The following is a 12,763-nucleotide window of genomic DNA, read 5'->3' on the forward strand; positions in this document are numbered from 1 at the left end:
TATTAATCTAGCTTTAATTCAAAGACTATAAATCTAGTGTGTAATCCTTGAGTCTCTATGGATTTGATCCCTAAGTACTACATCTGAACCTCTTATTTGAGAGAGTAATTCAATCCTTAGGGTAATTTGAGTGATATCATTGATCCTCTTGTCACCCAAGCTGGCCAATTCCAGGGTGGAGAAGAATTCATGAAAGGGATTTAAGTTTCAGAAATGTATGGATATAATGATGTGGTTCATGTGTTTAATGATATGGGAGCAAACAGTTTCCACCCACAGGAAATCGACTACATCAAGGAGGACTCATATATATATTTTGGAAGGATGTTTAAGGACAAAGCGCAATTCAAGCTAACGATGCACATATATGCAATAGCGAAGGTGTGCAGGTTCAAGTTTAGGCATTGCAAACGCTTCATTACGGCGAAATGCGTTGCTATAGAGTGTGGTTGGAGGGTAGTGGGTAAGCAACTCGGTGATTCTCCTACGTATGTGGTGAAGAAGACAATTTTGGACCATGTATGCCCGACTGATACTCGAGGACAGTGCAAAAAATATGGAACATCAAAAGTACTTGCAGCACTTTTGCGCTCAAAGTACGAAAGACTCCACTGTGGACCTTGTGCATTTGAACTTCCGAAAGTACTGCGTACGGACTTGAGCTATCATTGCTCGTACTGGAAAGCATGTAAAGCGAAAGAACTCGCAATTGCGTCTGCTTAAGGAACAGAAAAGATGTCTTACAAGATGCTACCACATCACTTTCACATACTTAAATTAGTAAATTCTGGAACTATCACCGATATTAAAACCGAAGTTGATAAGGAAGGAAAGACAAGGTTCAAGTATGCATTCATGTCACTGAAGGCATGCATCGATGGGTGGAAGCATTTGAGGAAGGTCCTTGTGGTGGACGGCACACATAAGTTTGTGAAATACAAATGGTGTTTACTAAGTGCCAGCAGAATGATGCAGACACCCGCGTATTCCCGATTGCTTTCGCAGTAGTGGAAAGCGAAAACTCAGATTCCTGGAAGTGGTTTTTCGAGAGGTTGTCCACTATTGTTGAAGATAGTAGTGAATTAAACTTAATCTCGGATAGATGTGCCGCCATATTTGCAGCTAAAGAAAAATGGTACCCACGTGCACGCCATGGCATTTGCCTCGTACACCTTCAGAGAAACGTCGGGGACAAGTACAAAGGGCTTTCGCAGAAAGCTATGGTTGGCTGGGCAGGAGAAGCATTCAAAGTTTCAGAATTTCAGAAGGTGTATGACCTTATAAAGCTTACGGATTGGAGATGTTGGGATTATTTGGAGAAAATCGACCGCAAATTATGGACACGTTCACATTTCGACGAGGAGAGATATAACATGATGACTTCAAACATTGCTGAATCTTTTAATCATGCGCTTCTGCCCCCACGTGATAGTCCTATAATGGCCCTGCTAGAGTTTATCTGTCAGATGTTGACTAGATGGTTTGAGAGCAGACACTGTGACATCACAAAAATGAAGGGGATCATTCCAAAGGAAATCGAAAAGGTACTTGTTGAACAGTTAGTGTTGTCAACTGGCTATCTGGTTTTGCCATGTTCAACTTAGGAGTTTGAAGTTACACATAAACCAAGTGGATACAGTTGCACTGTTGACCTGGAAAAACGAACTTGCTCGTGCCTTGAATTCCAGATGCTTAGGTTGCCATGCCGACACGCCATAGCGGCTGCTTCTCATCGTAACATGGAGTACAGCATAGTTGTTTCAAAATACTATGTGAAAAAAACATGGGCTGAAAATGTAAAGGGTATCATACTACCGGCTCCAGATCCAAAAGATGTTGATGTTCCCCCTGAAGTGTTGAAGGTAGAGCTTTATCCACCAACTACCAAAAGATCAAAAGGAAGGCCAGGTGTTAAAAGGAAACTGTCAGCCGGAGAATTTCCGGTAAAACTCGCCCAACACACCATAAAATAATATTTGAGAAAACGCAATATAGAACATTCAATGTTATTGACTTCTTTTCTTGGTAGGACGGGGCGAAGAAAAAGAAGGCGAACAAGTGTTCCAGGTGTTTCATGGAAGGTCACAAGAAGACTACATGCAAGCAACCCGTGCCCTGATATCTATAGGAAACTTATTCGGGCAACGAAGAAGCCATATTTGGAATGATGGTTGTTATTTTGAACTTAAGGACTGTACACCTCTGTGTATATGTACACCTAAATATGGATTTGTGGTATTTTGGTATTTTGATAACTATGGATTTCTATTATTTTTATATGCATGTGATTTTGATAATTTTTATATGCATGTGATTTTGATAACTATGGATTTTCTCCTTATACAGGGAAAGTTCAAAAAATTGGAGAGTTAATATTTCCTAACGGCTATTTTTTTTTAATGACAACTAACGGCCACATTTAATTCTTTCTGCGATTATTTGCTTATTTAATAATAAGCTCGAATGTGGAATAATATTAAATCATACGATTCAAGGGTGTAGAGTATTTCTATAGGCTAGATCATACGATTCATTATTTACTTTAAATCATACGCTTCATTATTTACTTTAAATCATACGATTCATTATTAAATCATATGATTCATTATTAAATCATACGATTCATTATTTACTTTAAATCATACGCTCCATGATATATTTTACGTACGCCCTTAGAAACATAAACTTCTGGTGATTTGGTGTAGATAAAGGTTTGGTGACATTGTGTACACCATATCAAAAATGTCATCCGACCGCAGGTCAGCGTGATGGGCTGCGAGCAACTGAAACACTTGGCTGGCTTCCTTGTCTCTGCCAATACATACATTGAAAATGACCACAACTAAGGTTGATAATACATGCCTTGGCACATGTGGTTCCAAAATTTTAATACTCTCTTCAAGTCCTATGATTGTTGCTGCGTGGAGGAGACCTGCATAGCCGATTACGTTGGCCGCATTAACGTACTTGAGGAAGAACTCGCGCAAATGACCACCATTGTTGCTGACCATAAGATTAACATCGCACATCTTTAAGACGGACAGTTCATGGACAAGTGCGTAACCGTGTTTCCCAGTCTGCAGGAAATCACCAAGGTAGTAAAATGATTCCTCTCCAACAAGCTCGATGATTTTGCAGATAATTTCGTCGGGAAGATTTGGGAGTACTTGACCTGCCATACTATTTTCGAGAGTGGGAAGGATTTTTTAGCTGTAACGAGTTGATTGAACACTGATAATACCAATTTATTTAGAGGAATTTCAGAAAGAATGCGTGTGAGTTTAATAAAAAAGTTATTGTTCCACCAACCTTTGAAGCCTACCAGCCTTACTGTAAGAGTTAATGCAGCCAGGATTTGCCATTGCCCCTTTCCTTCTGTGGGGGATTTAAATAAATTTAAAAGGTTGTTAGGTTAAAAATAATGGTGGAACATTTACTTTAGTATTTAAGTCACACGTTTCATTAACAAATCCATACTTTCGCGGTACTCCATTTAAGATGATGTTTATACCTTTTACGAAGTTTAGGGTTTAGGGTTTAGAGATTAGGGTTTACGGTATAAAATATTGTTAAACTGGTGATGGGGTAGTTTTTCTTACCATCATTCATATACATTTCCAACCGTCGTAAGTTTAAGTCCATTTTCAAATATAACCGTTGGTCTCTTCGAGAAAACCGCTATGGGAAATAGACATCCGTTGGGCTTGGTTTGTGTCGGTTACTTACGGTTGCACTCCTTATAAAAACAGAGATTTGGAAACAACCTCAGACCACAGGAAAATTATTCTGACCCTATAATGCCAGAATTCCGTATTCTCGATCTCCCCACGGAGGTCCAATCATTAGTGGTCCAACACGTGGCAAATAACTCCTTCGTAGATCTCTATAGACTCCGATCTACTTGTAAGTTAATGTGTGCGTTGGTAGACGGTCGAGGAGTGTATGCTTCGTTTGATCTGTTTAAATATCCTTGGTACGTCGGCATGGACAATACATTGTTGAGAAGATGCTTCGATGAGGGAAACCCAAGTACTCTTTACATCAAGGGTGTAGAGTATTTCTACAGGCTAGATCGTCACCAAGAAGGACTTGCTTCGATAAAGAGAGCAGCTGATGCAGGATTCGAGCGAGCGTTGTATACGTATGCCATGACTCGCAAAATATTATGGGAGGATGAGGAGTACTTCTCTCGTTTCACAAGAGAATCTGTTGGTAAAATAAGAAAGGTTGTTAGATCCTAGCGCCCGGGTTGGAACTGGAAGCATAATGATGCGTTCGTAAAAAACAGGGACGTGTTCACATCAACCGTCGTCCCATTGTTCGACAGTTGCGTTTGTTCTCCTCTTTTGGACCACGATTGGGTTCTTTGGTACATTGAGGACTGTGATACCACTCAACTTACCATAAGGAGTGAATTACTCTCTCAAATAAGAGGTTAAGTTGTAGTACTTAGGGATCAAATCCACAAGGAGCTAGGGAGCCTAATAAATCTAATCAGATTTGTTAAGCTAGGTTGTTTAATGATTTAAATGTAAAGTTTCAGGTTTGTGAGCAAGTAATTGCTCGATTGATTGATTGGGGTTTTGGTACTTAATTGGAAATAGCTAGACTTAGGGTTTTTATTCAGGTATTTAGGATTATAATCCTACAGATGCCTAATAAGTTGTATGCATGATATTATAGAGCTCAATGCTTAATAACAAACCCTTAGGCTTTCGCTTTCTAGGTTTGTCTAATGACCAGTGTCGATCGATTATTCTATAGGAATATCGATTGATACACTTGTTGAAACGTCGACCGATTATTCGATGGGAATATCGATCGACGCTCGTGGTCAAGCGTTAATGCGCAGAATGAATATGCTCACTTAGCTTCCCAGATGAGCTCTCGCCTACTCTGGCAATCTTAGCTCAGTTAGGATGGATTCAGGGTGAGATGCAAGCTATCGCTTATGTCTACAACTCCTAGGGCAAGTTCTAGGTACCTAATCTAGAAACAGGCATTAATGATAATCCTAATGATGAATATCACAACTTAGCAATCTATAGTTGGGGCTAATCCCTCATAACCTATTTAAACCCTAACTCTAACAAGAGAACTACTCAGGCATGGCCAAGCAATTCATAACAGCAATAAGGTATAAAAACTGCATAGATAAATAGATAGATATCAATGGAGTTCCAATCACAAATCTCTTTGAATCTTCTCTCCATTCTACTAAAAATCCTAGAAAACCTTTGCTGTAAAATCAGTAAAACAGAAAGCACACTTTGCCTCTAACATGTTGGCAAAGCTTATATAGTAAGGTTAAAACTCGTCATGGGTAATCTTGTAAATAGGTGAAGACTTTGGCTCTAAGTCGGCTGAGACCAAACGGGCTTTCTGCGCGCTTCGCTGTCTATCGATGTCAAGATGTGAACATCGATCGATTATTCCTCTTCAGTGTCGACCGATGGTCATGCTCGATTGTCATCTCGGGTGCTTACTCCAAATATCTCCAAAATGTTTCAAAATCATCAGTTTCCTCCAAATCACTCATATTCCTATAAATATGCTAAATAGACTCTATAATATAATAATTAGTAGTTAAAACACTTATAAACCATGGGTAAAAGTGGGTCAAATCTATGGTCTATTAACTCCTCCAGACTTACCATTGTGCTTGTCCTCAAGCAAAACAAACAGGCAGTCTCTCTGAAAGAGGTTTGAAAACAGCAGGCACCCACATAATTTTAAACTTAGAATCAACACCTTAAACAGTATTAGTATCAGAAGCACACTATACCATATCCTAGTCTAGCAACCAAATTCAACTAGTCAACAACTTAGCAAATCATGTCAGACAATCTCCTCTACCAACCTCAATTCTTACACAAATAAAATGTAGGTTTTACCTTGGGGGTATCAATCACAGGATGCAAGGATGCTCAAATAAGTATATGGACCTGCTGGTAAACAATAGTTCCTATCCTCTCTCCCTACTAATTTTTCCTCTCAGTCAAAGTCTGCTTATATTGCAAGATTATTGACCAAGATTGGATAGGCTTCCATGAATCAAGCTTTAATGGTTTTAGCCACCAAATCCTATTCACTTCTTTTTTACCTATATCCTATGATTATTTGTGAATCAAGCCTTAATAGTTGTAGCCATCAAGTCTTGTTCTAATCATTTACCTATAGAATTCTTATGAAGCAAGCCTTAATGGTTGTAGCCACCAAGTCATGTTCGAATCCCTTCCTAATAAATTTATCTATATATATTATTTTTATTTTTTTGCATAACTATATCTATAATTTTATCTATTTTTCGAAAATAGAGAGAGAAAGGGTGATAAATCTACACAAGGCTTTACTTTTAAGACGTGTTTGAAGAATCCGATCCTATGTATACCAAGCCCCAAGACAAGCAGAGTTGAGCTCAATTAGGTTGGAGGTTAGCTTTGGTTCCTTCAAACTCTCTCAGCAAATGTAACATAGTTGACAGGTTGATCCACTTTGGTATCTTTAGTACTATCTGCAATTAGTAAGTCTAGAATGGTGTGGTTAGATAACAAGCAAAATAAATAAGTTCATCATCCCCTTCTTGACTCAATAAAAACTTTTTGAAAATATTTTAATAAAACTCATGAATAAACTACTATCAGTAAACCTCCCCCCAGACTTAAACTACACTGTCCCCAGTGTAAATTCAGTCGGAGTTATGGTGATAACTAAATCATAAGGACTCAATGTAACAAGTGAGAACAATATATCAGACCGGAATGGATGTCGATCGATGTAAAGGTGTTGATATCGGTCGCGGCAGGTGATGTTTTCTCGATCGATGTCAGCAGTGTTTCGTCGGTCGATACTCACGGCAATCGTTTACTCGGATCTTTTTTTATATGACCTGCAATAATTAAAAACCAATATAAATACTAGATTAATAAAAACCAATTAAATATTACCTAATAGTGAGTTGCCTTCCACTCAGCGCTTTGTTATAGTCATTTAGCTTCACTTTTGGGAGGTGATTTGGCTAGTAATGTTGAAAGCTGGAACTTGTTGGGAAATAAGTCTCCATCTCTTCTCTGCGCTTATTGAACCATGTACCATTGAGGTCTCTTATTGCTTCATCTCCTCTGCGCCATTTGTCCTTCATTGTTGCCGTTGTGTTTTCTATCTTCTGCAATCTATCTCCAAGACTCTCAAGGTTGAACTGTCTCATAAGTGTGGCGTAAGTGTCAGTTGAGATCTCCTCTCCATGGTTGTGTGTAACAGACCTGTCTGATGTCACCTTTGGTACTAGCATGCCTCTATTTGTAGCTTCGTCGATTGATGTCCTTCTGTGACTGTCGATCGATTTGTTGGTGCGTCTGTCGATCGATGTTGGTCGATGTTTGTCGGCCGCATGCTGAATTTTGGCTCTGTCTTGCCTCATCTCCTCCATGCATGTAGTCAACAACCTGATGCTATCATTCAGTGGATAGTAAACACCATCAAGCTTCATCTGGAAGGCTCCTTCATTCTTCTCTTGGGCTCCACCGACTCCATAGAACATCTCATTGATCTCGTCCTTGGTGTAGATCTCTGGTACCAGCTTGGTCTGTGTGAATGATCTAGCATGTTCTGGAAGACATATGTAGCTGTGCTCATCTCTTGAAGCTCTTTCCATTAGCTTTCTGATATCATCCTTGGACACATGGATGATGTGTCCATCCACATCCCTTGCATATCTCTGATCATCTCTGTAGACTCCATACTCATCATTCTCTTCCCAGTAGAATCTCCTAGTTCCAAAAAGGTCATAGGCTCGTTTTCCAAACTTGGGACGTCTGTCGACCGATGTTGGGTCTGTTCTGTCGATCGACGACGCATTCCTTTTCCATGAGGAATGGTGGAGAAGTCTATCTTCCTCATCAAGAATGGCTTTGTACTTTGTAGCTCGTTCCTCTTCATAATCTTCATCATACTCCTCCGTATGCATGGTGTCTCTGGTGTGTGCCGCCATTGTGGGATTGTAGTAGTCGTTTTCCCAATCTTCTGGACTACTGTCGACCGATTCTTCTTTGGGAATGTCGATCGATTTCTGGTGAGCAATGTCGATCGATGTCGCAGTGTGAGTTTTGATCGATGCCAAATATTCTGTCTCATACTCAGCTCCACAGTGGCATGCTGCGATGAGTCCTGGATCATCGATTCCTCTGGAGGACGTCTGTGGCTTCTTGACAGGAATAGGGTTGTAGTGGACATGAGGATATATGAGCGTCAGGCATAACTGGTTGGCTTACATGTTGCACACTGCTCCTACTGTTGACAAGAAGGCTCTCCCAAGTAGTAGAGAAGAGTTCCAGTTTAGCTTGATATCCAAGACATGGAAATCAACTGGAACAAGGACATTACCAATCTGCACCTCTAGGTCTCTTACAATTTTTTCTGAGCTCCTTTGAGAACAATCCACAAAAGTGAATGACTCCTTGGAAGGATCCACCTTCAGACCCAGATGGTCTGCCATAACCCTAAGTAGGATGCTGACTGATGCTCCTGTGTCGCACAGTGCATGTGGGAATTCAATACCCTTCACCGTGCATGGTATTGCAAACTTCCCAGGATCACTCTTCTTCTTCATTGTAATCCTCTTCTTCATCTTTTCTCTAGCTTCACAGAACATTATCATAATGTCCTCTTCGGTCTCTCTGGTTTCTCTGAAGAACATCCACAATCTATGGGTAAAATAAGCCTCCTAGAATGGCTTTTCTAAAGGAATCCTGAAGATTCTCTTTTGGAAACTTTTCATTTCCTTCTCATTAGCTCCGCTCTTCAGATGTTTCGCCATTTTTTCCTTTCTTTTCCTCAGGGTTCTTCCCATAGGAACCTATCAAATTCCATAGGATCTGCTGCATCATCTGAATGTGTATTGGTGGCCTCTTGTTGGTTATCTGAAGGTTTGGGTTGTGGCCTGAGTGCATCGAGACGTTGCATCTATCTTTGGCATCTGCACTCAGTATGTAAGAGGTGTGCGTCGATCGATGGGTGCTGGAGGATGTCGATCGATGGTGTTCTCTTTCTGTCGATCGACGATAATATCTGAATGTCGATCGATTTTGACATAAGCAGGACTGGGCGGATGTGGGTGTCTTGCTACGAACTCCTCGTGAGTCAGGATTCTCACAGCATTGCAAGACGCGATTGACTTCGTAGGTGTCATCGATCGATGCTTTGGAGAGCCTGTCGATCGGTATTGATTGAAGTATGTCGATCGATGTTCAAAGTCTGGCGTGAATAGACACCAATGCGATCCGCCAAAACTCATCGAGCTTTCTACTTTGAAATCTCCTTCTTGCAGCTTCTCCTGCTTCACCACTTGCCAGAAATCATCATCTATGATGGCATTCACGTGGTGCTTCGTCACATCATCTTCTACCCTTCTTGTTAAGGTCTCTTGCCTCTTAACAGCTTATCTTGTCTGAACAACCTGCATTTCCAGCTTCTTCACATGAGTGCTCAAAGTCTGAAACTTTGTGTTCAGGTTGGTGTAGACAGAGTCAATCTTCCCATTGAAGTACACCGTCCTGCGATGTTGTCCCTCAAGAACTCTATCAAGCATCTCTTCAATCTTGCTCTCTTGAGTAGGTGGTGGTGGCTTCTGGTAGTAGGAGGTTCCATAACCCCTGTTGTTGCTGCTGTAGTTGTTATTGTAGGGTTTCTGCTGCTGCGACTCTAGTTGAAATTACTTCTTTGTCCATAGAAGTTTCCATTATGTATTCCAGACCTCTGAAATCCAGTTCCACTAATGAAGTTCACATCGTCTTATACCTCTGCTCCACCCTCTGTGTCTACAGCCTCTGCATCCTCAACTAAGCAGACCTGCCTCCTAAGAAGCTTGTGAACATTGTCCATCTTTGCCTTCACTTCATCCATCTGATCATTCCAAAGAATGGTTGCGGATGTCTTCCTCTCAAAGTCAGTGTTCTTGGATGCTAAGTTTTCAATAACTATCACAGCCTCTTCTGGATTCCTTGTGTTGAAGTTCCCATTGCTGGAAGCATCAAGAGCCATCTGATATTGCACCACGATGCCTCTGTAGAAAGTACTGAGCAGCTGTACTTCATTTAATCATGGTGTGGACAATCTCTCTGATAAGACTTGAATCTGATCCAGGAGCTTCTGAATGATTCTGCAGGCTCCTGAGTGAATGTGGCAAAATTGCTCCTCAAGTCTTCAGCACACGCCTCATCAAATAACTTGCATAGGATTTCATTCTTGATGTCGCTCCAGGATGTGAGAGATACTGGTGGTAACTGATTAAGCCAATGCGAAGCATCTCCAGCAAGTGAGTACTTGAAGAGCTTGCATAGCAGGTAATCTTCAGAGACTCCATCGTTGGTCAAAATACGTAGATTTTAAAATTTCAAATTTAAAGACGTTGTTTGTTCTATCTCCCGATGCCTAGGTCACCGTTTCAATCCATTAACTCATACTGAAATTTAAATAAAGTAGTCTGAATTAAAGAAGTTCAAAAGAGAAGGAAGAAGTTGGTGACAATAACTGAATGTTAATCTGATATGGTAGCTAGCCCTTAAATGTACCTATTCGGAGGTTGGTATTCACAATACTTCAGGTATGACAATAAGTGAATCAAAATAACTAAGCTATTTTCACAACACTTCAGGTTAACAGTACGTAATGGACAATGTTTTCCTTTAAGAAAATAACCAACCATAGACAAACATAGCACGTAAGTTCACAAACCATAATTATACAACAAAGAGTACCGAAATCGGGTAAAAACAACAAAGAAATGTACAAGAAAATTTGGAGAATCCATACACAACTTAGAAAACATACTCCTGCTTCGTTCACACCTGGTTTGCAACTGTAACATTACCAACAAATTCTTCATAGCAGTCCATTGCATACTACTCTCGAAATCGGTCCACCAAACTGTCATCAATCTTACTCATCTCCTCCTTCCGACCACCATTAGCGTGAATCTCCATGAACTTAGCTTCATTTTGTTCTCATCAATACCATCCAACCGGCTCCAGGAGTAATATCGAGATTTCGATTCATTACTGAGGTACTTTGTAAACCATGTATATTGTTCCAGAATATATGGTAAGGATTCAAGAACCGGAGCCATATCTACTTCGACTTCTTCTTCGGTTGGACTGTGTGGGGGTAAGAGTCAAGGATCATCACGTGTGACACCGCCAAGTTAATACAAATACCCACCCAATGGTCTGAACCCCAGTTCATTGGAGCGTACACCTTGTCAACATCCCGACCAAATTCCAACTTAAGACTTCTCCCCACACTATTTCCTCTCACATAACTTATTATGTTTGTGCCCCAATTGAAATGCAACTTATCTTAATGAGCTTTGTAAAGTAGGGGTCAACCATTAACATCTGTTTTTTTTTTTTTTGCAGATCATTCCCAAGAGGCCTCGACAACATTTTCATTATCACTTCCATGTGATGTGTAACATTATTATAATGATAGAATTTAATTACAAACCATCTACTTAATATTTCATATTAAACACTTGGTGTACGAAGAAAGTACGTCGTCAGACAACCACTTATGGGGTTCAACTATGTGAAGGAAGAAAGAATTCGTCACAACGTTGGAGGTTATGATCTGGAATGTCCAGCAGGTTTAAAACGAAACACGATTTTTTTTAATAATAGTCATAAACACTAACATCCGGTTTTTCACTCAAAATAGCATAACATGCAACTTACTGCGAAATGTTTTCACTAAGAATAGCACAAAATTTCCTGAACACTCCTCGTGCCGGCTTCGCCAGGGGCATATACTCTGGCTTCTTGTCACTCTTGAACAACCCATTTAACCTTGCGTCTGAGGTGTATACGCCTCCTATTTTCTGGGAGATTTTGTGCACGCGTTTACCACCACTTTGAACATAATTCTCCTCGTCGTCCATCTCATACACAGGATGGGCTGGTCCCCCCGGGGTTTCTTCCTTTTGCAAAGAGGGATCAATTTGAACATGGATTGGGGTTCCAGTTGGGACGGGAGACCTACCCGGAATTGGAACTGTTATCTTTGGATCATCCACCTTCGGGAAGTCGCGTCCACCGATATCTAGAACAGGGGAGGCAGATGAATGTTCAACGGCCTCTACCACAAGGTCTGGATTTGGATCCTCCAAAGTAGAGGTTTCAACAGTGTTTTGCTCCACACTAGGTGAGACTGGTTGGACATTACCCACAGCAGGGGTTCCACACTCTGATTCCTCAATGATCGGTGACTGAGGTTTTGAATGACTCACGTTAGGGTCAACAGCTTCCTCACCTTCTTCATTTGTGGTGGATGCAATTGGGACTTCACAATCTGGATTGGCGCCTGAGGTTGCAGGATCTGTGGCAGTAGCTTTTATTCCTGAGTTGTATAGGTGAGGGTTTGATTCACCCCACGTGACATTAACATGTTTGTCATCTTTGAAATGCTTCGGTAAGGGAGCAGCAGATATAGGCGTCCGTTCCTTAAAAGTGCTCTGCAAACAGTGTCAACATGAATGTTGTTAAAACTTCCATATTGATCATTAAAATCGCTAAGGACATGAAAATTATAACAAAGACAGGAAAACCTTTTTTTTTGTGATGACACATATATCTGTGGAAGAACAAATACAGGTTCCTCGTACACAATGACAACATTGCAGGGTTTTCCAGGAGAGGTTGCATCGTTTCTTGGGATTGGTGCGAACATTCCCTGCATCTAAGCGGTACTCCATATATTTATAATCAAAAACCAA

General features: G+C 40.6%; 2 protein-coding genes across 2 annotated transcripts; both read left to right on the forward strand.

The window, feature by feature from the left end:
- The first annotated feature begins 941 nt into the window (after window positions 1–941).
- LOC106302473 lies at window positions 942–2,119 on the forward strand. Its single transcript, XM_013738976.1, has 3 exons — window positions 942–1,544; window positions 1,605–1,943; window positions 2,030–2,119. Exons 1-3 carry the CDS (start codon window positions 942–944, stop codon window positions 2,117–2,119), a joined length of 1,032 nt encoding a protein of 343 aa, XP_013594430.1.
- A 1,678-nt stretch (window positions 2,120–3,797) lies between these two features.
- On the forward strand, window positions 3,798–4,241 carry LOC106302474 (F-box protein At2g35280-like). Its single transcript, XM_013738977.1, has one exon. It carries the CDS (start codon window positions 3,798–3,800, stop codon window positions 4,239–4,241), a length of 444 nt encoding a protein of 147 aa, XP_013594431.1.
- Window positions 4,242–12,763: the final 8,522 nt, after the last annotated feature.

This window comes from Brassica oleracea, chromosome C7 (genome assembly GCF_000695525.1).
Source record: "Brassica oleracea var. oleracea cultivar TO1000 chromosome C7, BOL, whole genome shotgun sequence".
NCBI lineage: Eukaryota > Viridiplantae > Streptophyta > Magnoliopsida > Brassicales > Brassicaceae > Brassica > Brassica oleracea.

Bases quoted from the DNA above. Each gene is read 5' to 3' on its own strand.
- LOC106302474 (XM_013738977.1), top strand. From the start codon at position 3,798: ATGCCAGAATTCCGTATTCTCGATCTCCCCACGGAGGTCCAATCATTA.
- LOC106302473 (XM_013738976.1), top strand. From the start codon at position 942: ATGGTGTTTACTAAGTGCCAGCAGAATGATGCAGACACCCGCGTATTC. The intron at 1,545-1,604 runs GTACTTGTTGAA...TGTTCAACTTAG, and splicing joins TTCCAAAGGAAATCGAAAAG to GAGTTTGAAGTTACACATAA. The intron at 1,944-2,029 runs GTAAAACTCGCC...TTTTCTTGGTAG, and splicing joins TGTCAGCCGGAGAATTTCCG to GACGGGGCGAAGAAAAAGAA.